At 39.8% G+C, this 24449-nt stretch overlaps 1 protein-coding gene across 18 annotated transcripts in view; it reads right to left on the bottom strand.

Moving 5' to 3' along the window:
* Window positions 1–24449, bottom strand: part of KCNMA1 (potassium calcium-activated channel subfamily M alpha 1) — a 976002-nt gene that overhangs the window by 322180 nt on the left and 629373 nt on the right. For all 18 annotated transcript variants that reach the window (XM_089682563.1, XM_089682562.1, XM_089682551.1 and 15 more), the window contains exon 10: window positions 2731–2841. In XM_089682563.1, the coding sequence (XP_089538689.1) occupies window positions 2731–2841 (111 nt within the window). The remainder of the gene's footprint in view (window positions 1–2730; window positions 2842–24449) is intronic.

The following is a 24449-nucleotide window of genomic DNA, read 5'->3' as shown; positions in this document are numbered from 1 at the left end:
GTTATTGCCGAGCAATGGCCAAATAATGTTTTCAGCTTTTGACTTTCATTTTATTAAAATAAGTATTACTACATCCAAGCATGCTACGAGCTTACTCATATATATGTCATTTATTTTACGGTAATAAATTAATGATGCATGATAAACACCAAGTTCTTCCTTTCATTCCAGGGATCCTAAATGGTAACTTTCCTTAGTAGCTAAAGGTTTGTTTTAGATTATATAAAAGGTTCTAAAAGCCACAAAGCTGCTTTATTATTATGTAGTGAGCAGCTAGCCAAACACCTCTCTTTTGTGAGTCAGAATTACTTGATTACATGAGGACTTTCTGACTTTTATGAAATCGAAGCCTGAAGGGTTTAAAAATCTTTTAAAATTATTTAGCCTCCATTTTTGTTTATAATTTAAATTACATTTTTACTCTTTGCTGCACAAGTATACTTAATTGGTCCTACTGGTAGCCACCTTGAGAAAGAATCAAGTTTGTCACCATAAAAACAACAAAAAAAAACAAAACTATTTTCCTGTACTTTGTATATGCATAGCAATAGTCAAGGTAAGCTTCTCACAGTTCTCTGCTAAGTTATAAGATATCACTGTTCACACAACAGACAAGATGTGTGCTCCTTTCTTTATCCAGTCTCTCCAATAATGTCCAATGAAGTATTTAGCTGTCATCGTACAGTCTGTTTAAACTAGTATGCATTCCTTATCCAGTCAAATCTTCCAGCTTTTATGTGTTCCTCCACTGGAGAGATCAGTTCATTTTCTTTTGTAGAAACAGAACATGAGAGAAAGGCTTCCCAAAGCGAGGTGAAAATCCACCTTTGACACCACAAAAAGTGTCTTAATTGGGACGTTTTTCCTCTACTTGGTGCATTATGGTTATAGTGTACATACCCTAATATGGAACACTTGTTATGAGGAACTCAGCAAATTACAGGGCTTGGAGTTTTTGTACATCTAAGACATGTACTTTATACAGTACATTAGCTATACACATATGGTCTTCAAATCTTTTCAAATAGTATAAAAGGAATGTTATAATAAATTGCATTACTATTTGCAGTTAAAGCAACATTAAAGGCAAAAGCAAACGTATTATATTGCAGCTTACCAATTCTTATATGTGATGGCTGTATTCATTTTCTTTTTTGGGCTTTATTTAATTTTCATCTGGCAATCCAGCCAGTAAGTCTGTTTTTCAAAATAAGTTCTCTTGCAGTTACAGAGATGAGAGAAACCATTTACTGCTGACAGGGGTGCTTACAATGATCATATTTAATGTATTCATGTAAAACCTTTATCCCAAAAGGAAAAAAACTGTGTGCTGTAACTGCTTATAAAGTTTTGGCTGGAGTTTGGCTTCAATTTGTTAGTGTATTTAAATCTACTTGTACATCTAACACTGATCGCTCCCCAGAATCACAATGCTCTTGTCCAAAGTGGGGGCACTCTAATACAAGAGGTGTGTTACTGGCCAGATTACCAGATGAAATCAGAAGGGGAAAAAAACTAAAAAAGGAAAATTAATGCAGCCACCACATCTAATGATTGGTAAGCTGCAATATATTACATTTTTAGGTTTTGGGTTTAATAGTGCTTTGAGGAATGTTTTGGTGTTGCAGGCCTGTACATGTCCCTGGTTCACATACCACTGATGTCACTTTTAGCCCCAACTACTACAAAAATGATTATGTTACAAATATATTTGTTATGAAGCCAGGAACTAAGAAACAAAAACAAAGCTGTCAGCTAAGAAGTGGTGGGAAAAGTATCTGTGCCCCCTTTCTGAAGACGTTTATGATACAGCATTGTCAGTAGTCCCCACAATGTCCCTCCACACCCTTTCCAGTGGCTTCCTCAGTTATTCTTCCTACACAGAGTTTATCACACCCCTCAAAACCTCAAAAACTATTTAATTGGAAAGGTGGGAAAGCCCCCGATTGTCCTAGAGGCAACGGTCATCCTGCTGACCTTATGAATATGCTATGGCATTGACCCAAACCTCAGCAGCACTGAGACACTATTACACATACAATTATCAGTGCTTTTTATGTACTAATTCCATTAGACACTTATTTGCTTACAAGGCATGTTGGATGAGGAGGCCCTTCCCCCAGGGGGTATTTATATCAGCCGTTAATTTATTTTTGGCAAGCAAACTGGTAGCCAAAAAGTGGCTACTCCAAAAACCAATGACAGTGGAGAAATGGAAAACCCAAGTTAATTTTACCCTCTAAAAGCTAGTCTTTCAGCATAGGGGATTTCCTTAGACGTTTATGAAACTTTGGGACCCATGGTTATCTGCTCCTGAGTTAGCATCCCTAGCCTTAATAGGTCAGATGTTACTACAGTGGAGTTGTATTACTTGGCTTCAGAACTGAATTTCTAATTAACCATGCACAACATTGTTTTAAATCAGACAAGACCTAATTTAGGTAAAGCGGCATTATTGTTATACACAAAGATATAAATATTCATCTCAGTAAGCATTACCAGGAGATTCCAGGGTCTGGTTATTTTCTGTTTACAGTTTGTGTGTACTCCAGTACATTCCCCTGTAGCCAACTTCAGGTTATTTACTCACATTCACGTTGCAAAGTGTAAACAGTATCTATACTTTTAGTAAAATAACCTCAATGATTAGCATAAAAAGATCTTCCAGAAGCAACATCTAAAAAGCAAGACATAAGTACCACACTAACACTAACATGAGAGGTTACCCACTTGTGCAGGAATACAATCTCCACGTTGACATCATCTCGGTCCTTGTGCAAGAAATCCTTCAAGAAGTTGGATACACTCTCTAAAGTGATATGACCACAGACCACAATATGCCTGAAATACAAAGGAACCATTAAGAAAAATAATCCTGAGACAGGTCTGGTAATAGAGGGAAACCAAGGAAGCAGCCTTCAATATACTGGAATCTTCGAGGGGATCCAGAGCCACAAGCTAAGGAAAAGAAATCATTACACAAACAGTACTTTAACCAAGAAGATACAAAGGTCAGATATCCTAATTTTCTAACTTGCGTATATTATTTTTTTTTTATATTATTTTTTTCACCTATTGTATTTCTAACTTGTGTATCTTATTTTTTTCACCTATTGTATGAAAGATAAATAAAAAATAAGCATTAAAATAACAGACTTTATCATTATTTAAAAATTACTAATAATAATTTCCTGAAGTGGCCGAAATTCGTTCCATGGATGGCCCTGTAAGCACTACCAAGCTTGACAAAAGTCAAACAAGTGGCTGGATAGAAAATTCTCACCGAAAAAATGCCTGCATTCAATCAGAGGCAGCCACTGTTTGGGTATTCTGACAGCCATGGGTGTGTGTCAGAATAAAATGGACAGCACTGAACATTTGTCCCTCCAACCTGTTTGGCATGGGGGAAATCAAGGGATTTTCTTTGCTCCTCATGCAGGGCAAAATGATAGAAATCTAATGTGTATGTCCAGCTTTAAACTGGTGTTACATTTTTGTGAGTTGAGCTTTATGTTGGTTTACAGCGTTGCACAACTTACAGCATCACCCTTCCACCATGCTCAATGAAGCTTAAATATGCATAACAATGCTGAGAGTCTTTCTTAATTTCATATACCCCCTACACCCAGTGTTTGAAAAAAGTTGGACAGTGTTGCAAAGTACAATAGGATCCATTAAATAAAAACCAGTATTGTGGATATGCAGATCTGTTAAACAGCATAAATATTTATCTGACAGGATCTACTGCATGCTGGTAAAGTACTACTTCTCTGCCTGATCGGTTACTTAATTTATAATTGACGGAACACTATGGAGAGAGGAAATTTTTATTGTCCGTGTGTCTACAGACAGTTTCAACATCTATGGAAGGTGCTGGTGGAGACTCCATCTTCTAGCAGTTGGGACATATTTACTCTACAGAACCTCTTGGTACAGTTTCACATCATTCATTCAAAGTGCAAGCACTCTTTTGGTGTGAAGGAGATTATGGAAATTTAATAGCAAGATGATACTGAACTAAATACATAACTGGACTGAATGTTTTTGTAAAAAATCTCCTGGAGTTCTAAATTTATTAGTGGATTTAATTAAAGCATATGTGCACTTAGGAATATTAAAGGGGTTTTTCAGGTTTCCATAATACCATATTCCACCCAAAATCCAAAAAGTAGAAAATACTTAGATTTACGTAACAGGGTCAAAGGAGTCCATTTTCTATCTAGACAACTAGAACTGTTTACACTCTGAAACACAGCCTTACAGGTTTTGGATCTTGCAAAGTTAATTTAGCAGGGGACAAAATATGTGAGGATCACACGGTATCGATAAAGTCTATGAACACAGATGGGCCAATCAATGGATAACTGACCAACTCAGATGGACCAATGGCTCCTCAAAACCTAAGGGATTGCATTGAATGCCCTTGCATATGCAAGATGCTTCACAAAACATAGGAAAATATACTTGCTTTCACATAAAGTGATCAACCACAAGTGTCTACCCAGGCCCACTGGATACCTCTGAAAAAAGCCTACTGTCACAGGAAAAAAAAAAACAAAAAAAAAACTTACTTTAAAAAGATAACTTCTTCCCCGGATAGGCTATAAGCATAGATAGAGAACTGGGTGAAAACGCCTATGACTTCAAACTGAGATCTAGGTAGCACTGATCTGATGTAATTGTTCCTACGTATACACAGTTATATAAAATTATTTGGGCTGCACAATAACGTATATAAAGTATAGGCAGCCTAATATATCACCTGCTACCCATGGGCATGAACATATATATATATATATATATATATATATATATATATATATATATATATATATATAAAAAAAATTTACCATAACAAAATTGACCACACGAGCCATCCAGGAATGATTTTTGCATATGTGATATATAAAGCACTGCAGCACATACCAACTGTGGTGGAGACTATGCTAGAGTCAGAATGCATTTATCCTGCTTGTATTTGTGTAGGTATCTTTTTTGAATGCCTGAAAACCACTTAACCTAAAGTTTAATAGAAACAGTGTAACATTTAAATTTTACAACTGAAAAACGTTTTTTTCAATAAAATTGTATGTTGATTTTGTAAGCATATCTTAAAACATTTAGGAAATGTACAGTGACTTTATACAACACATACTTAACACAAACTATTCAAAAAAATAAAACATAGGGATAATTTTAATGCACACCTATACTCAAAATACAATCACATCACACCTTTAGTAACAATAGTATTCCATTCAACATATTAAAGATAATGGTAACTGTGAAATATTGACTTTTCCTTTAGTAAAGCAAGCTCCTCTGTGGGTCAGACAAATAACCATTGCTGTAGCAATAAGCTGTCCAAACACTACCCAGTTTTTTTCTTTCAGTCAGCTGGCAGAATGAAAAAACTGAGCCAATTTCCCTATCCACACATTCATTCCTCCCTGCTGTGCCATTGTATTCTGAGAGCAGGATTACACTGATCTATTCGGAATACACTGATCAGCACTGTAGCCCATTAAATGGAAATTTTCCAACAAGCCCGTTCATGAAGTCAATCAACAGACTGACTTCTCATGAACAGGAACAGCCATAGATGGATTGAAATTTTCATCTATCTATAATTTTGTACTATGTATGGCCAGATTTAGTTGACAGGTTTTTGATGAAGGACATAGATGGCCATATCAGTTTCAACCTCTGAACATCGATTGTTCTATTTAGCAGAACACCAGAGTATTGATGCTGTGACCCTGCCATCCAAGAGAACCCACAGCACCATTTTTAACATCTACAGTTATGTGTTATACTGTATGTTTAAAGCAGCACATTTATTACTACAGCTTTGAGTTCAATGTAGAATACAGGTCCACATTAAGTAACTGTTAATCATGCATGCAAACAAGCTTACAAACATTTACCACAGTAATACCTACCATGGAAAAATCGCCAGTGCTCTTTTATGAACTTTAGAATTTTTAATCAAAACTGATCCATGCTGTCTTAAATAATATTATATACAGTAAAGACAATGTCCCTGGCAATATCACAAACCCATTGGTTTTAATTATTGATATACATGAGCAGGGGCTATTACAGGGGACCTGACCCTTATACAATACAATCAAAACTGTCCAATCACATACTAATCATCAGTACCTTACACATATCCCTGTGATCCCAAAGTCGCTGCCACTACATTGTAACACATACATGTAGAATAGCTAAAAAACACATACAAAGTGATCTGGGAATCTGTTTTATCTACTAGAATTTTTTTTAATGAAGTTAACTTTGGTTACAGTACACAAAATTTAAGCAAAGCATTTTGGAAACGTCGTTTTGGAAACGAGAAATTAATTTTGCAGGGGCCAAAATATGTGAGGATCACAGGGTATCACTAAAGTCTATGAACACAGTTGGGCCAATAAATGGATAACTGACCAAATCAGATAGACCAATGGCTCCTCAAAACCTAAGGGACCACATTGAATGCCTTCAACATACAGTAATTTGGTTGCCAAATGTAAAATGGTTGGCAATGCACTGCTAAAGCTTCAACTCCTCGCTGACATGAAGCAACTCTAGCTTTCATATCTTCTAAGCTGGTGAAGCAGTCAGCTGTAAACAATACCAATTTGCAACTCAAGTTATCAAATGAATTCTGCTGGTACAGCACTATGGAGTAAGGGGCCTACGTCTCAGAAACACTTGGCTTTTTCAAAGATATCATCTTTTTCCTGTGTCTGACTTCCAGACATCAATGTATAGTTGGTTTGTTACCCTGGGGTGTGCACTCTAACCATGTTTCCTATGTTCTCCAATTTCTATGCAACCATGTAAATGGTAACTCCATATTTTTATATAAAATAAAACCTTAAACTATCAAAGATATGTAGTTCATTTGGAAACCCATAAAAGGATGGACAGATGGTATTTGAAACTTTTATAAATAAACCAAAATCATATTTAACAACACACTATTAAAAAAAATAATACTTTTATTCAGTAATACCACATTAAAACCATTAATTCAAAACAAGAATATTCATCAACTTCCAGCAAACCTATTAATAAGTATACACAATTTTGTACAAGTATCTTCACTTGCAGTTGGAGTGAAACCTTAAAGTGTTACTAAATCCACAACAGTAAAATCAGTCTGTAGATGCAGTAACCCATGCTTGTTATAATCACTGTGGAACCTAAGGGGTTAATCCTCTGTATTGTGTAAAAAGTCTGTTAGATCCTTTCATCTCTGCCCCTCCTCTTGTTGAAATGAACACCCAATACAGACTGAATCCGTAGTCACATGCACATGCTCTGTTTGGTGTGTATTGCTTGAGGTTTTATTTTTTTTTCTTGGAAGAGTGCATGTGATCAGCACAGGACCAATCAGCACTGTCCAGACAGAGGGTCAGAAGTTTCACATCCTCCTAGAGCAGAAAGAAAACTCCTCCTACAAGCTTTAATATGTGCTCTGCTGAAGTCACAAGACTTCTCTAACTGCTGATGAGAAAAGGTATTTAGCAGTTTATATTTACTAAAATAATTGCATTTCCATGTTCTGTGTATTGTGGGAGACTAGATATAGTGAATGCAGGGTCCTGGGTTTAGTAACACTTTAAGTAGTACAGTGCCTTGAAAAAGTATTCATACCCCTTGGAATTTTCCACATTTTGTCATGTTACAACCAAAAGCGTAAATTTATTTTATTAGGTTTTTATGTGATAGATCAACACAAAACATCACGATTGTGAAGTGGAAGGAAAAGTGATAAATGGTTTTCAAATTTTTTTTACAAATAAATATCTGAAAAGTGTGGCATGCATGCTTGATAGTAACTAAATGCAAGGATTACATTTTGAACTGTATTCTTTTATAGTTATGCTTACTGTTGCTCTTGTCATACGGATCATTGTTTTGATTATATTTTTCAACGCAGTCACAATGTGAATGCATGGGAAACATGTCAAAGCCTAATTTCGACCTTAATCTGAAACTGACTTCAAACTGATCTCAGCCACGAGCCAATTTTCTTACCAATAAAAACTAACAGTAGAGCTTTGTTTATTTACTAAACAAATACTGAATCATATTTTAGACACAAAGGAATTAATCATTAAGGGTTGTTTAAAAAACTATACATTTCCTGTAGTGTTTATGCCAGTGCAGGTCACAAGTATGACTTGTAAGAATACAGACATTCTCAAGGCTGCAACATTTGGCATGTTCTGATGACAGGACATTAAGCAGATCACTGCTTGGATTTTTTTTTACATCAAAATAAAAACAAAAAAACCCCAAAAAACTATTTTTGGAGTCCTGACAAATTTAGTCCCCCAAACTTTACTGGGTATGGAAATAGGAGATGCAAAACAGTCTCATATCTACAGAAACAAGGGAAACAAGAAAACATGTTTATGCATAGTGATTCAATTTTCTAATGCATTTTCTGGATAATTATGAATTCCAGTTTCATAATGAAATTATACAGTACAGTAATACCTAGGTTTACAAATTGAATTCGTTCTGCAGGACTTTTCGTATAACGAAAAATTCGTAAACCGAAACGCAGTTTCCCATAGGAATGCATTGAAAGCCAATTAAATTCATTCCTGAGGTCAGAAAAAAGTAAACGCTACTAAAATAACGCATGAGTTATTTTATCAAGTCATGCGGTATTTTAGTAGTGACAACCATGTGTTAATGTTTCAGCTGTCAGCGGGGTTCCCCACTGACAGCTGAATGTAAAAGAATTTCCGGCAATTAAAAAAATAATTAAAATGGCATGGGGTCCCCCCTCCCATTTATACCAAGCCCTTCGGGTCTGGTATGGATTTTGAGGGGAACTCCCGCACCAAAGAAAAAAAATGGTGTGGGGGTTCCCCCCCAAAATCCATACCAGACCCTTAACCAAGCATGCAGCCCTGCAGGTTAGGAAAGAGGGGGGGACGAGATAGTGCCCCCCCTCCTGAACCGCACTAGGCCACATGCCCTCAGCATGGGGAGTGCTTTGGGGCAGGAGGGGCTCCTCCCCCCCAAAGCACCTTGTCATGGGGACAAAGGACTCTTCCCCACAATCCTGGTCGGTGGTTGTGGGGAGCAACGGGCAGGGGCCTTATCGGAATCTGGAAGCCCCCTTTAACAAGTGGGCCCCCAGATCCCGGCCTCCCCCTTATGTGAATGAGTATGGGGTACATGGTACCACTGCCCATTCACAAAAAAAACCAAAAAGTGTAGTGTGAAAAAAAGACAGGGCATGGTCTTTGACAAGTCCTTTATTAAAACAAAAAACTAAAAGAATGTCCCTTGCAGTAGATGCAAAATCAATCACGATGCCCACCGTTGCCGCCATCATTGGGGGTGGGGTCACATGCGTGATGTCCCCAGGTGGCCCAGATCCTTACATATTTAAGAACTATCAAGCGAGCTCAAAGGCAGAGGGTTGGAAGCCATCGTCGGGAATGGAACCTTTTTTTTTCTCTTTTGGGTCAGCGGCAGGCATCGTGATTGACGTTGGATCTACTGCGGGGGATATTGTTTTAGTTTTTTCTTTTAATAAAGGACTTGTCAAAGACCGTGTCCTGTCTTTTTTCACACTATACTTTGTTTTTTTGTGAAGGTTTAGCGGTACCATGTACCCCATACTCATTCACATGGGGGGAGGGCGGGATCTGAGGGCCCCCTTGTTAAAGGGGGCTTCTTGATTCAGATAAGCCCCCTGCCCGCAGACCCCCACAACCACCGACCAGGGTTGTGGGGAAGAGGCACTTGTCCCCATCAGCACCCCCTCCATCTTGAGGGCATGTGGCCTGGTATGGTTCAGGAGGGGGGGGCACTCACTCGTTCCCTCCCTTTTCCTGACCTGCCGGGCTGTATGCTCGGATAAGGATCTGGTATAAATTTTGGGGGGGGGCCATGCAATTTTTTTTTTAATTTTGGCGTGGGAGTTCCCCTCAAAATCCATACCAGACCCAAAGGGCTTGGTGTGAATGGGAGGGATGACCCCACGCTGTTTTTTTTTTTTTTAATTTATTATGGTGCTGGTTTTTAAAGGCAATTACCGCTTTTTTTTTTCTTCACTATAGCTCAGAAACTCATCTGTCATTTCCCCCCCAGCTTAAAGAGAGAAAGTTTTATTTTAGTTTATTTCCCCAAGTTAAAAGAAACAATGTTTCCTTTTAGTTTCTTAAAAGAAACAAAGTTGCCTTTAACTCGGGAAAGTGACAGCTAATCCTGTGAGCTATAGTGAAGAAAAAAAAAGTTGGCAATTGCATTTAAAAATCAGCACTGACATACACTTCGTATTGCGAAAACAATTTGCAAAACATTTGTAAACCGAGGCATTATTTTCAATGGATTTTCAATCATAAACCGAGGTACCACTGTATATGTATAAGCAGTGTGTAATATAAAGCTGTCACACTGGATTTGTGTATTTAACATTTGTTAATGCATATGTGTTTCAGAAACAATTGTAGATTCTTGCTGAGAAGTTTCCCCAGAGTGACCTAAATGAGTAATTGAAGGTAAGTGAACCAAAAACACAGGCGCAGCTCTTTTATATATTGTGCAAACTCTGTATCTAGCGAAAACAACTCCACTGGACTGCAAATTCCTAGACTAAAAATGCTTGATTAACCTGTTATCTGCTGCTCCAAACCTATTCTAATAAGTGTCTTCCAACCTTCTCTTGCTTCTAGATAAGATTGAGTGGGATAATTGCTGCAGTTTTGCATTTGTGGGCACTCATCATATGACAGCTTATATTGTCCCTTTCACAATATGTCTCAACAGTCAAACACCCAGAATGGTGTGATGTTGCAATTCCTGTGTAAGGCTGATCATAGACTGCTCAAATTTCATCTGCTTCTGCAGGAAATGAGCTGTGGGTGACTGTGCAAGCACCACCCTACTAGTCAAAAGATGATTAAAAAATAGACTGAGCTGGGTAGAGAACCATTTGCCAAGCAGTGACTACATCTTACTGTACATCAAGTGCTACAACTGCTTGAATACAATAACCAGCAGTAGAAATGTCTCCATCTACACGGTTAGTGCAGATTAGAAAATTGACTGATTTTCTCTGCCTGCAGCCTGTGCGAGGCAAATTGAGCTATGTATGAATCAGTACTAACTGCTCTGGTTTCAGGCTGTGCTGCTTGATTTTTACAAGCATGTAATCTTAAGTACACATTAGCTTTAGGAACTTAAAAATTGTTCTTTTTAAATCTCTTTAAAGATTGACAAATTCATACAAAAGTCCATATAGATGCTTTTGATTTCTCCTGATTAAAACGCTCATGTCAGTAAGTCAACCATTTAGGTGGGTTTTTCCCCCTTTCAAATGGGGCAGTCTCCATTAGATCAGCAAGGGATCTGTCCGCTGATCCCCTGCTGATCTGAGCTGAGCAGGCGGGCAACGGGTCTGTGTCCGCTCATTTTCTGAATAGTGGACATGAACCAAGTCCGTTCTGCTCTATGGACCCATTTACACCTGACTGTCCTCCAATCCGATCCAACCAGACGGAGGGGGACTTATCTTTTTTCGGAGGTAGGCCGGTGTAAAGGGGCACAAGTCCAATTACACTTGCTTGTCTATAAGAATAAATGGAGGGTCCAATCAGGATTGCAGGTGGCCAGGCAGGAGTTGCTCTTAGGATGGGCTGCTGACTATAAAGGATATGTTCAGGAATGCCTTATCTATTGATCATGTGAGTGCATTTTATGTTGTGTGGTATATCAGCCAAATAAAAGGTTTTTTTGCACTAGGTTGCGTTTCCCTTGTTTTTTTCATTTGTTTTACATTGTCTTCCGTCCGATCAGGTCCACCTGAAAAACTGACAGGTGGACCTGATTGGACCTTTCATATGAAACAGGGCTTAGAGATGGTTCAAAGCCATGCTGATTCTTTCACATCTCTGTTTTTCTTCTGTACTTTAATTTATCACTAGTTATAGTTATATTTAACATAGAGGCGAGAGTGAAAGGTAGCCTTGCCCATACTCTCTTATCCTTATAGAATTTAAGATGATACAAAAGTTCCATGGTTACCATGATAGTATCAAATGTGTGCACACTGGCTATGCTGTACTTTCTGCTCTGTACATTGTGCTGTATATGACCGCCTCACTATATTCACTGTGATGTAAGTAATATACCAGCCACTCCTTTCTGTACATGGTGTTGGGTGGATCTATTATAGACTGCCCCATTCTGTATGCTGTGCAGCATGTTATGTTACATACTCTACACACCACTCTTATCACATCAAATTTGGAAGTTAGATTTTGTTATTTTTAGAAGTCATTTGTACAGGACGTTTTTGGTACTACTACGGATTCTGAATTCTGAAACATTGTTCAACAGACTAGCTTTTGATAGCTTGATATAGTCAAACATCACTTACTTTTTTATTATACGCATAGATTTACATACCTGCTGTAGTATACAGTATCTGTTTCAGATGACATGACAATATAAGAAAACTGTACAACTGAAATAATATTCCAGGTGCTTCATTATCCTGGGAGCATTTAACAACATTTGACCAAGGTAACAAACAGTAATCATATAAAGTTTATCATTGATCACAAACAGGAAAGACAGAAAAAGTACAAAGCAGAATTTCAGATGCAATCTGCTCATCCGGTTCCAGCACACTGTTGCAGTCAACACAAACTTTATCAAAGGCTGTAGCTTACAGACACAGCCTGAACTTTGACTCTGAATTTTTACACTTAATCTGTAATTGGTAAAAAGGTCAAAATACATTTAGTGTGGGCACCCACCCTTTGATAAATTTGGCACAAAATCACAACAAACACAGTTCCGAGGTTACTGCTCTAATCCTTTTTCGGCATCACACCACTGTCCATTGCAATGGGGGTGATCTTAGTTTCCATTACGGTTTTAACTCAGTTCTAAAGGTGCTTCCCGAGCTTAGCGAAGCCTGTAAAATATCAATGCCCTTTCTTTCTTCTGGTTTCAAAGGATCTCAGCTATCATTGAGTAAATACTGTTAACACTAGGTGCAATCCCATGTAGCCTGGCAAAACAAGCAAGAATGTAAGGTAACAATTAAAGAAACCTACTGAAGTTGAAATATAGATGTATTTAAAGAGATATGTTTTTTAAAATACACTGACTGACCTTGAAAACATTTTGTTTTAATTAACACCACCTTCATGACAGCTACAGTGTCCAAACAGACATAGCACATTAAAAGTTAATGAAAATGAATGCAGCACCAAATGTGTGTGTTTTTTGTCAGATTTCTGTATTCAATAAACCAGCACTTTCCCCTCTACAATTAAATGGCTATATTACACATCTCCTGGAAGCTATAGACAGCAAGATAACTATATAAAAAATTATATATATCTACAAATATATATATACGTGCCGCGCTCCATAGTATACATATAAACTCATATGTTAGTGATTATATAAATAATAACGTGAAAAAATTAGTGTGCTTCAAACCAGTGCACCATGTGATGCTATTGCAAAATAATACTAATCCAATACTCATAAATAGTCCTCTTTATGCTTTTATAACTTTTCAGTGACAAGTAAGGTGATTCGTGCCACACTCCCCGTGCTCTATAGATAGGTGTGCGCTCACCTCCTTAATTAGCCAGACAAAGTGGCTGAAAACACTTTTTGTCCTATCAGGACAGGGTGGAAATCTTCAGACTATATACGTGTTTCCATCCATGCTGTGGATTGCCTTATTTCTGCCACCAGAGGTCTCCCTTATTCCTCCATCCACACTTTAGCCTCAATGGATGGTTAGAAATGATTTGGATGGTATTTCCTCCTTCCCAAGCTTTAGAATTACTCTTTCTGGAGTTCTTTTTTCACTTAGGACTCCGTTGACAATACAGTGCTGCCACAACCTCAGGACATAGGACCCAGAAACAGAGCACTATGGGACCGAATATCTTTTCCCGCCCACGGATGCAAATTATCCAATCGTAGCCTAGAAGCGAACTCCAAGGCCAACTCCAAGCAAGATAACTCTTATATCATGATCTTCACCTAGAAAAAGCATTCTGGAACTCTAAATCTGGCTTCACACATGTGCGTTAACAAATGCATAAGTGTGTAGGGGTCCTAAAAGAGATATTGGAACCTAATTTCTTTCAGCTATCTATAAAGTAGGGGTAGGAGTAGAACTGTCCTTGTTTCTGTTAGGGAGATGTCCCCTTAATTCCTGTGTAGTCACCATAACAACAGTGGAAATATAACATACAATTACGGTCTTTGCTACAACTGGGAAGATCCTGCCCCTTTGTTTCGAGGAACGTATTATATTGTCTTTATGTTTACACCTTAGGGAGCTAACCAGTATAGGATGTGGTTTATAAAGGTAGATAAGACAGCAACAACACAATATAAATATAATCACTAATATTATTATTGTGCTTTAACAGACCAAATAGGTTGCACTGGTTCACTTTCACAGAATAATTATTATAATAAATAAGAAAACTTTGGTTTACGATATTGCTTTAAAATTCATAGCACCCATCCAAAGCTGATATTTACAATAATTTACCACCTAACTAAAACAAAGGGTACTGGTCAAAAAAGGCTGTGTATCTGGGGTTCTTTGTGAATGTCATTTACTGCCACCTTAAAGTCAATATGTATAATAAAATGCCAAATCTTAAGGTAGAAATCCAGAATTGTTTTTTATAATTGTGCTTTGTAAAAACAAGTCACCTCTAAACATAGTAATCCCTATATCATGAACGCTACTGTAGTGTAAAATGATAGCCTCACTGATCCCTGATATTACATATACTACTCTTCTTCTAGCTTCGTGACTGATGGTTCCAGCTCTGGTACAGGGTGGAGATACTTTCATTTACTCTCCCCCTTGTCCATTCACAAAAAGACTTATTTGGTTCACCTAATACAAGGTTTTCTGTGAATGTACAAGGAGGTGGGGTAAATGGGTTCTTCCCTTGTAATTAAGGAGCAGAGTACAAGCCTTTTTGTCAATGGACAAAGGGAAAGGCAGGGAAGAGTAAACAACACAATTACAGCACTGTGCCACAGCTAGAACTATCAGCCACAGCACTTGAAAAAGAGCACTAACTGTAATATCCGGCATCAGTGAAGCTGGTATTTTTACACTACACAGCAGCATTCAAGATACAGGCATCATTAACGGTAACTCATTTTTAAAGAGAAAAATTAAAATTTTTTTTTTTTTTCCCCTAGAGTTTCAGTTTAACTCACTGAGATTATTTTTACATTTCTAAATATTAAACAGTTTATTACATAGCAGTTTACGTGCCAGTATGTTGTGCACTCTAAAAGGGGGGTCTATTTTAACACCAATATAATATAGGCTGGATAGAAAATTTACAAACCCTAACAGACAGACTGAGATTGTGATGACAAACAAAATGTAATAATGACTTGCATTTGCCTATATAATCACTACTGGATTTTGACAAGCTACTTTCCAAGTTGGCAAATGTTCTAGCTATGAGATGATGGAATCCATCAACACAAAAATTACAGTTTTTCATCAGTCTGGTTGTATAAAATTGCAAAAGCAAATGTTGCCTTGAATAGTGAAATTCCCAAATTTCAGAAAATGCAAACAATGCCATAATCCATTTTGAAATGGGTAATAGGAACATTAAAGTACAGCTAGAAAACTGACCATGCTGGGGTAGATGTGCTCTCATGCCTAGCATGCTCAGTTTGGACTGGCAGGATCACCGGGTATTTCACACAAAGGAAGCATTACAAACACAAAAGGAATTTTTTTTTAATACAAATACATTGAACAGCAGGCACATATCTGGAATGTGGAATGCTGGGGTCAACATATTTATTTTATTGGTTTACTTAATGAATGTTGGAGATGTTTTAACATTGTGCAGTGTTAAAATGTCTACTGTGCATGAGGCCTAAATATTTTTTTTTTTTACAACTGAGATGTTTGTTTATGCCCACAAATCAGAACATGGACTTTTACTTGAAAGTAACCATGTGGTACTATAGCTTTATTTTCACCAATAGTACTGCCATGTTTTTGATCACACTTTCCTCCAGGATATACTATGTCAAGGTGGTTGCTGGGGATACTAAAAAGATTCCGTTGCAGCAGTACATAGGTCCCATTATATCTAATGTGCTCTTATCTCTCCACTGTTCATTCTTGTTAAAACTATTTGTAAAGTGAAATATTTTATCTAATAATTAGAGAGCACCAAATCTCCCTCTCCCTGAAAAAGAAATGGGGGGAAGAGAGTGCACAGTTTAGCATCTTCACAGTAGGTGGCCTAGCCCTCACTCTGTTAATAACACTATAGAAAATATACACATCACCATCCAAAGGTGACTAAGACAAAACCGCATTTGACACAGAAACATCCAGTTTAGACACAGGATACCATGGGAAAAGCAAGCCTCCTCAGGCTCCTCCTACCTACACCCCTCTACCCTATTTGGAAGGGGATCTGTAGCAACTGAAGGTACCCAGTCTTTAACAATCGACTTCTTGCTACATAAGGTGCCGATTTTTTGTCTATAGAGTCGCAAGCATTCTCATGAATCCTTTACCCCAGTATCTGGACTGTCTGTTAAGTAAGATAACTCTAGTTGCATTGGATGAGAGAGGAGCTGTGCACACATGCCCCATTAGACATGAGATGTTCAAATTGTACATTCTCTCATGCCTAAAGCCAAATTTTCTACACTGAAACGTCAAAAAAAAACAAAAAAACATCAAACAGGAATAGTCTAGCTGTTCAAAGTATAATTTTTTGCCACAGCGGGATGCAAATATTTTTATGGGAACAGCTAAAATGGTGCCTCCCGCAGCTGTTATGAAAAGCACCAGCCCTGACTCATATTTGTCAGGTAGCAAACTGCCATTCTGCCCATGTCCTGCCATCATAATAAAGCCTTTTCTTTTGTCCATGAACAAGCTGCCAAGGAAACTTGTAAAAATTATGCACAATGCAAATATTTTTTTTCGGCGAAATAAATAATTGAGCATTAAAGAATATGTAAACCCAACATTTCATATTCCTGATATGTATCTGCTGTACCATGTACTTGTATGAAAAATGATCCTGTTGTCTTTGTATGGCTTCCTTTATGTGAAATCCCTGGTGTTCTTGCCAGTCCCTCTGCTTTCCTATTAAAAACTGACCGCACTAAGCAGGAAAACACACCATGGTCAGTTCTCTAGCTATGCTGGCCTCCAGTGATCAGTCTTGTCCAGACACGTCCCTGGCACAGCCTTTCATTGGGAAGATCAGTGTTCTACTGTTTTTCCCCTAGCTCTATGTAGCTGGGGACAGAGGGTATGTGATCACTTAAAAAAAAAAAAAGGGAAAAAAGTTTTTTTTTGTTATATCTATGCACAAATATTTTGCCTTTCATTTCTATTTCAAACTAAATTGGTTGTTTTACAAGGTGAGGGTTTAACTGGGTTTAACAGGAAGGCAAACAGAGAGATTACAACTAGCACAGAATTGCAGTAAAAGCAAAATCTGAAAATGTTGGTTAGTCTGAAAACATCCTTTTTCTTTTATAACCTAGCCTCAACGGTTAACAATATTTATTGCCCCTGTAAAATAGCAATGTTTACAAAGGGTCTGTGCCCATACCCTGCCTAAGATTCTGTCTGGATTTTACTGTGTAATTGCAACACTGCAGTCCACATTTTTTCTAGGACAAAAAAAAAAGAAAATCTGTATCAAAAAAAAAAGAAAAAAATATGCAGTAGGAATAGAGAATATTTATTTATTTATTTATGGTACGTATATAGCACCGTCAATTTACGCAGCACTTTACATATATATTGTACATTCACATCAGTCCCTAACTCCAAGGGGTGTACAATCTAAGGTCCCTAACTCACATTCATACATACACATACTATGGACAATTTAGACAGGATCCAATTAACCTACCTGCATGTCTTTGGAGTGTGGGAGGAAACCGGAGTACCCGGAGGAAACCCACGCAGGCACAGGGAGAACATGCAAACTCCAGGCAGGTGGTGCTGTGGGTGGGATTCGAACCAACGACCCTAGTACTGCCTGGCGGAAGTGCTAACCACTAAGCCACTGTGCCGCCCATGAATATTATTTAAGTGCTCTTAAAATCACTAAATATAACACTTTAGCACTTAAACTCTTTTCCAATTAGACAGATAATATATAGTTCAAACTATGGTTTCCTTTAAAAAGATCTCTGCCTACCTTTTCCACTGCATCTTTAGTGAAAATAGCCTTATCATACTGCATTTATTTTAAAGGCTATAGGGATAAATACATATGAAGTGCAGTTACACTTTGACAAAAAGTATATCAGGCTTTAGTTAACTAAAACTTGTACAAAACACTAAAGTGTAACTTTAGGGAAACCTTTTTTCCATTTTGGATAGAGTAATGAGGGGTTATGATCCTTGTCAGTTTTTTTTTAATTCTTTATTTTCTTTATTTCTGATAAAGGAGAAAAGTTACAAATGAGGCAGAAACAAATATTCACAACACAGCAATGCTTCCATATACTGTACATACAAACATAACAAGGGCCATTCACCACCGACCAAAGTGGGTACAAAACAAACAGGTACACTGAAAAATGGCATACATTACTCAAGCCAGGTGTATACCGTCTGGGGTGCCTACAACAAGACTGCCTTAAACCTCCCAAATAAGTGAAGCAATGGGCATAAAGAAAAGGATTAGAGAGAAAATAAAGAGACATTAGGGAGAAGAAAAGAAGTCCCAGGGTTTGCCGACCCCTGGGCTGACTCCCCTTTGAGGTGAGGTCAAGAAAAAATGAAACAGGAAAACACAACTGTTTAGTTTAACAGGTCATTCCCACAAGGCATTATTGTATCAACAGTTTGTACAAGTCAGAGGTACTAAAGTCAATCCAAAGTGCTCAAATGTTATAATATTTTTGATAACTGAATATTGATGCCTTCCATTCCTCAGCATGCTGTCTTGTACCTTCAACAGCCACTTCTTAAAGTGATTCTAAAGGCTTAACATTTTTAAACATTCAGTGGGCAGATCCCCCCCCTCAGCCCCCCTACTTACCTTAGCTCAATATTAATCCAGCACTGTGCATGAGAGCCTTGGCTCTCTCAGGTCTCTCTCTCCTCATTGACTGAGATACAACAGCAGAAGCCATTGACTCCTGCTGCTGTCAGTCACACAGCAGGGGCAGACCCACACTCTGTATGTCTTATGGACATACAGGGCTGGCTGAGGAGCAAGCATGCACAAGTGTCCCAAGAGGAAGCAGCTTGCTCTGGGGGCACTCAGCATAGAGGAGGGGCCAGGATCACCGACCGGGGACCCAAGAAGAGTAGGATCGGGGGCTCCTCTGTGCAAAACCATTGAACAGAGCAGGAATGTATGATGACATGTTTGCTATTTTTGATTAAACAAAAAAGAGCTTTACAACTACTATAAGTATAAGCAGACCTCCAATATAGGGGCATAAGACTCTTACCAGCATATAGAAGTTGGGTCACCACGGAGCATTTATAGGAACCCACTGATAAGTGTGTATCATGTAAGAGCATCAGAAGTATATCATCTGCTAGCGTATGCTGGGTGGCTTTAGCAATCAGGTTCCAAATGTCCAACAAAAACAGCTTAATAAGGGGACATTCCCACCACAGATGAAAAAATGTGCCTGTCTACCTACATCCTCTCCAGCATAGTGCTTATGCTTCCTTATATATACAGGATAGTTTGTCAGGGACCATATACCAACAGGATAAAAATTTGTAGGACTCCTGCATTTTAGAATTAAGAGGTATGGGCCAGTGTTGTAATTTTGTCTATGCCACTGTCTGATAAACTATGATCTAATTCTTGTTCCCCTTCCCTAACACAGTATGGTACAGTGCAGGCCTACAGGTCCAGTAGTAATTTATAAAGTGTAGATAACAGTCAAGTGGTTTGGGCTCAGTCAAAGCACAGAACCTCAAAAGGGGAAAGGGAGCCTTGTGGGCGTAGCAGGCACTGAAGCTTCCTAAAGAAAAAAAGGACAGCTGAGTATACTTCCATCTGTCCAATGCAGTTGTACCACACTCTTGTCTAAGCTCTGATAAAGATTTCAGCTCCAAACCCTTCAAGAATCAGAAGCACCGTATTTCATTGGACCCCCAAGGACTTAAAAAAAGGTTAACAGTTCCCCGGGGGGGAAACCAGGAGACACAACCCAAAAGAAAGAGTGCTGAATGCGGAGGGGCTAAGTTATGTTTTTTTATTCAGACTGCCATAAATTGCCATGGTGGCCTTAGAGAGCAGACAGAAGGAATCTGCCCACCCTCTATGAGCTCGGTGTAGCCTGGGCACATATGCTAGGTTACGCCCTGCTATAGTTTTCTGCAGAGGGACTCACAATTTGTCCCTTATGTTGTGATTCCCATTAACAATACACATCAATACATTCTCGTGATAATACAAGTCCGTTTTTTTTTGCCATCTGTGTCTCATAGGAATAATTTCCCTTCACTTCCTGACCCATAGTCAAAAACTAACAGATGTTCTAATACCTCTCCATTCTATCCAAAACTTAAAAGAAAGTTTTGCCTTTAGTTACACTCCAGGGTTTCCAGCACTTAAGTGTTTGTCAATCTTTTTTCAGTCAAGGAACCTTTTAAAATTATGCACAACTTTGAGGCACTCCATTCTAAAATATTGAAAACTAAATGAATAGTTTTACCTAATGCACCAACATCACATACATAGGACACCCAACGTTAGAGGTGATTTATTCTCCCAAAGCAAACACAGGTTTGCACACTGGTACTGACTAGTATTCCAGTATTTCTCTTCTATCTGGAAAGCCGCCACCGGCCACGACTGGGGAAGCCACCGCTGCCACATCTACTCCCCACCGTGCTCCACTCAACCGTGCCCCTGCCCCGCACAGCCCTGAGCCCCGCTCCATCCGAGGGAGGCGCCCACCAACGTCTAGCCCATTCCGGACATCGGCATGCACCACCTCCTGACGCCAGCCTACACCACCTCCAGATGCCGGCCTACACCACCTCCTGACGCTGGCCTACACCACCTCCTGACGCCGGGCCTTCAGCACCCCCTGACACCGGGCTCTCAGCACCCCCTGACACCGGGTCCTCTGCACCTCCTGCCACCGGGTCCTCAGCTACTCCTGACGCCGGGCCCTCAACACCTCCCGTCGCCGGGCCCTCAACACCTCCCGTCGCCGGGCCCTCATCACCTCCCGAAGCTGGGCCTCCAGCATGCCTGATGAAGGGCCTACAACACCTCCAATCACTGCGTCCCATGGCTTGTCCAGCCGCCGCACCACTGTGCCCACCGACGCCGCGCCACAACACCCGCGGACGCCGGCCTACAGCACCCACAGACTGCAACCAGCCAGCTGCGGCCCCAGCCGCCCACCACTTCCACTCCTACAATTGGACACTGATGAACTCCGACATGGCATAACGGACTCTCCCCATCCTTACGTCCTGACTGAAACCTCCCTCCTCTCTGACCCGATCAGCATTCTGCCTACCCTAGCATGCCACCTGCACTTCTCCTCCTCGATCTCCTCTCCTCCATCCCCAAACTTGCCTCCCTCTACCCCCCTACTCCCCCAAAACAGCTCTACATCGCACCCTCACTTCTTCCTTCCCCCCTCTACGGCTCTCACCACCTCCTCCTGATACTCCACTCCCCTGCCGACCCACATGCCACCACCAACAGACCCACACTCTCCTAAACCTCCCGTTCCCATGCCACCTTCCTCACCCTCCTCCTTCTCCTAACCGCCGGTGACATCTCCCTGAACCCTTGCCCCCCATCTCCCCACTCCCCCTCCCGGCACCCCCCTACTCACGCCAACCACCGCAACCACCACCGCAACCCCCTCAATCTCATATCTGTCCCCCTCCTCCCCACATCCACACCTCCCCTCTCGGTTGCACTCTTGAACGCCCGTTCGGTTTGCAACAAGCTCACCGCCATCCACGACCTCTGTCTCCCACTCCCTCAACCTCCTAGCGGTTACCGAAACCTGGATCCAAGCCACTGACTCCACCTCCCCTGCCGCCCTCTCCTATGGAGGCCTCGTCTGGACCCATTCACCCAGGCTGAGCGGGCGCAGAGGTGGAGGGGTCGGTATGCTCCTACCAACGCTGAGCACCTTCCAGGTCCTCCCTAACCCCCCCTCCCTATCCTTCTCCTCCTTCGAGGCCCACTGCATCCGGCTCTTCTCTCCCACCCCCCTAAGGATTGCGGTAATCTATCGGCCTCCTGGTTCCGCATCCCCCTTCCTAGAGGACTTTGCCGCCTGGCTTCCCTTCTTCCTCTCCTCCGAGCTACCGACCATCATCCTAGGCGACTTCAATATCCCGATCAACACCAACAGCCCGGCTATTTCCCAGCTCCTCCTTCTAACCTCCTCCTTCGCGCTCACACACAGTCCTCCACCCACTCCAATGGAAACACCCTGGACCTCGTTTTCTCCCACCTCTGCACCCCCACGACTTCACTAACACCCCCTTCCCCCTCTCTGACCACCACCTCCTCACATTCTCCATCTCCCCCTCCCTCAAGTCCCCCCCGAAGCATCTAACCATCACCCGCTACCTCCGCAATCTGAACCCGACCCATCTCCACCTGGCAGCTGACCATCTGTATGACAGTAGCCTCCCTCTGTCATGCCCTGACCTGGCCACTACTGCATACAACAACTCAACAATATATATATATATATATATAATAAATATATATATTTATTATACACTGCATGTTGAAATGCGTTTATATATTACAAATTGTATGAAAAATTAAAAAAAATTTTTTTTTTTAACTATATTCCGATTTTTTTTAACATACAAAAAAGTCATTTTTACATATATTTGTAAGTACATTCCAAAAATGTAGATTTGTATTTTTAAAGACATACAGTATATTGGAAATGTATTTTTAAAAATAGTTTTCATATATTTTGTTATAACGCATTGCAACATATAGTGTGTGTATATATATATATATATATATATATATATATATATATATAATATGGCCAAAATTGTGGAATTTCAAATGTCAATATAATTGGAAAGAATATTTTTTTTTCTATTATTGTAAATTTTCATTAAAGGCCAAAGCCCATTTTTTCAGAACAAAGTTACAACACTTTAGGTGTGAATGTTGCAGTGAAATCCACAATCTATATAAAAGAGAACAGAAACAAAATAAATATGAACATAATTAGACAGCATGGTAAATTGTACAATACAAAAACACAAGACGACATAAACCTGCACATTGTTGGGTTACAGTAGTTTTCAGAGGCTTAGTAAGTAAAGAGGTATCTGAGCTATATAAGGGAGGGCGGGAAGAGGAGGAGAGGAAGAAATTCTACCAAAGTGAGAATGATCCCATGGTTCCCAAATAGATCGAAAATTACCTGAGTAGTCACCCACTAGAGCTGTAAGATATTCCATTTCTCTGATTTCAGAGATCGCTCTTAAAAGATAATTTAGTGTGGGGGCATCGACTGATTCCCAGAATCGAGGTATCACCCATCTAGCAGCCGTCAGATTATGTATTCCCAACCTCTTAGATTGCGTAGAAATACCCCTAAAGGGTAGCCCCAAAGATAGTGTAGAGGGCCTAGAGGAAGGGTAACATTGAGTACTTGCTCCAAGACCATTTTAACCTTTAGTCCAATAACCCACAATCTGTGGACAGAACCAAAAAAAATCTGTGCCAAGGTGCCTACTCCTCCTATGCACCTCCAACACCTGTCAGACAGACTCGGGTTAATCGCATGAAGCACTACAGGGGTTTTGTACCAATGCATCAATATTTTATATAATTTTACTTTATACACAACACAACGAGAGGTTTTAGTAACAGAGTCCCAAATCATCTGCCAACATTGCAAAGAGATTAAGCATTGAAGTTAGTCTTCCCATTTCTTCATATAACAGTGGGGGTTATCAACAAGAGAAGTGTTATTGAGGAGTAGTTTATATAAAGAGGTAATAAAATGTTGTTGGGAGGGACCTTTAGCCGCTATCCTCTCAAAATCTGTGGGGCGGGTTAGAGTCAGAGAAGAATTCAAAGTATGGAAATAATGACAGAACTGCAAATAGGTATATTTGGCTGATGAAGGTAATGTGGATTTCCATGCACTAAGCTCCTCAAATGACCGAATCCTGTGTGAAACCAGATTGATCAGATGACAGAGTTGAAATATCCCACTAATTGCCCAAGCGCTCATCTGTGGGTAAGACAGACTGACTATCTGGGAGCTCCGGATTATACAAAACATTCAACAATGGAGCATATGGACAATAACTGCTGGGATTCTACACATGACGACCATAGTTTGAGGGTGAATTTCACAGATTCAAGCACGGGGAGGGGATAGGGGTAATGCATAATGAA

The sequence above is a fragment of the Staurois parvus genome, unplaced genomic scaffold (assembly GCF_062004578.1).
Source record: "Staurois parvus isolate SC_StPar_1 unplaced genomic scaffold, SC_StPar_1.0 ptg000291l, whole genome shotgun sequence".
NCBI lineage: Eukaryota > Metazoa > Chordata > Amphibia > Anura > Ranidae > Staurois > Staurois parvus.
The sequence above is the reverse complement of the archived record's forward strand: the minus strand, read 5'-3'. Positions and strand labels throughout refer to the sequence as shown.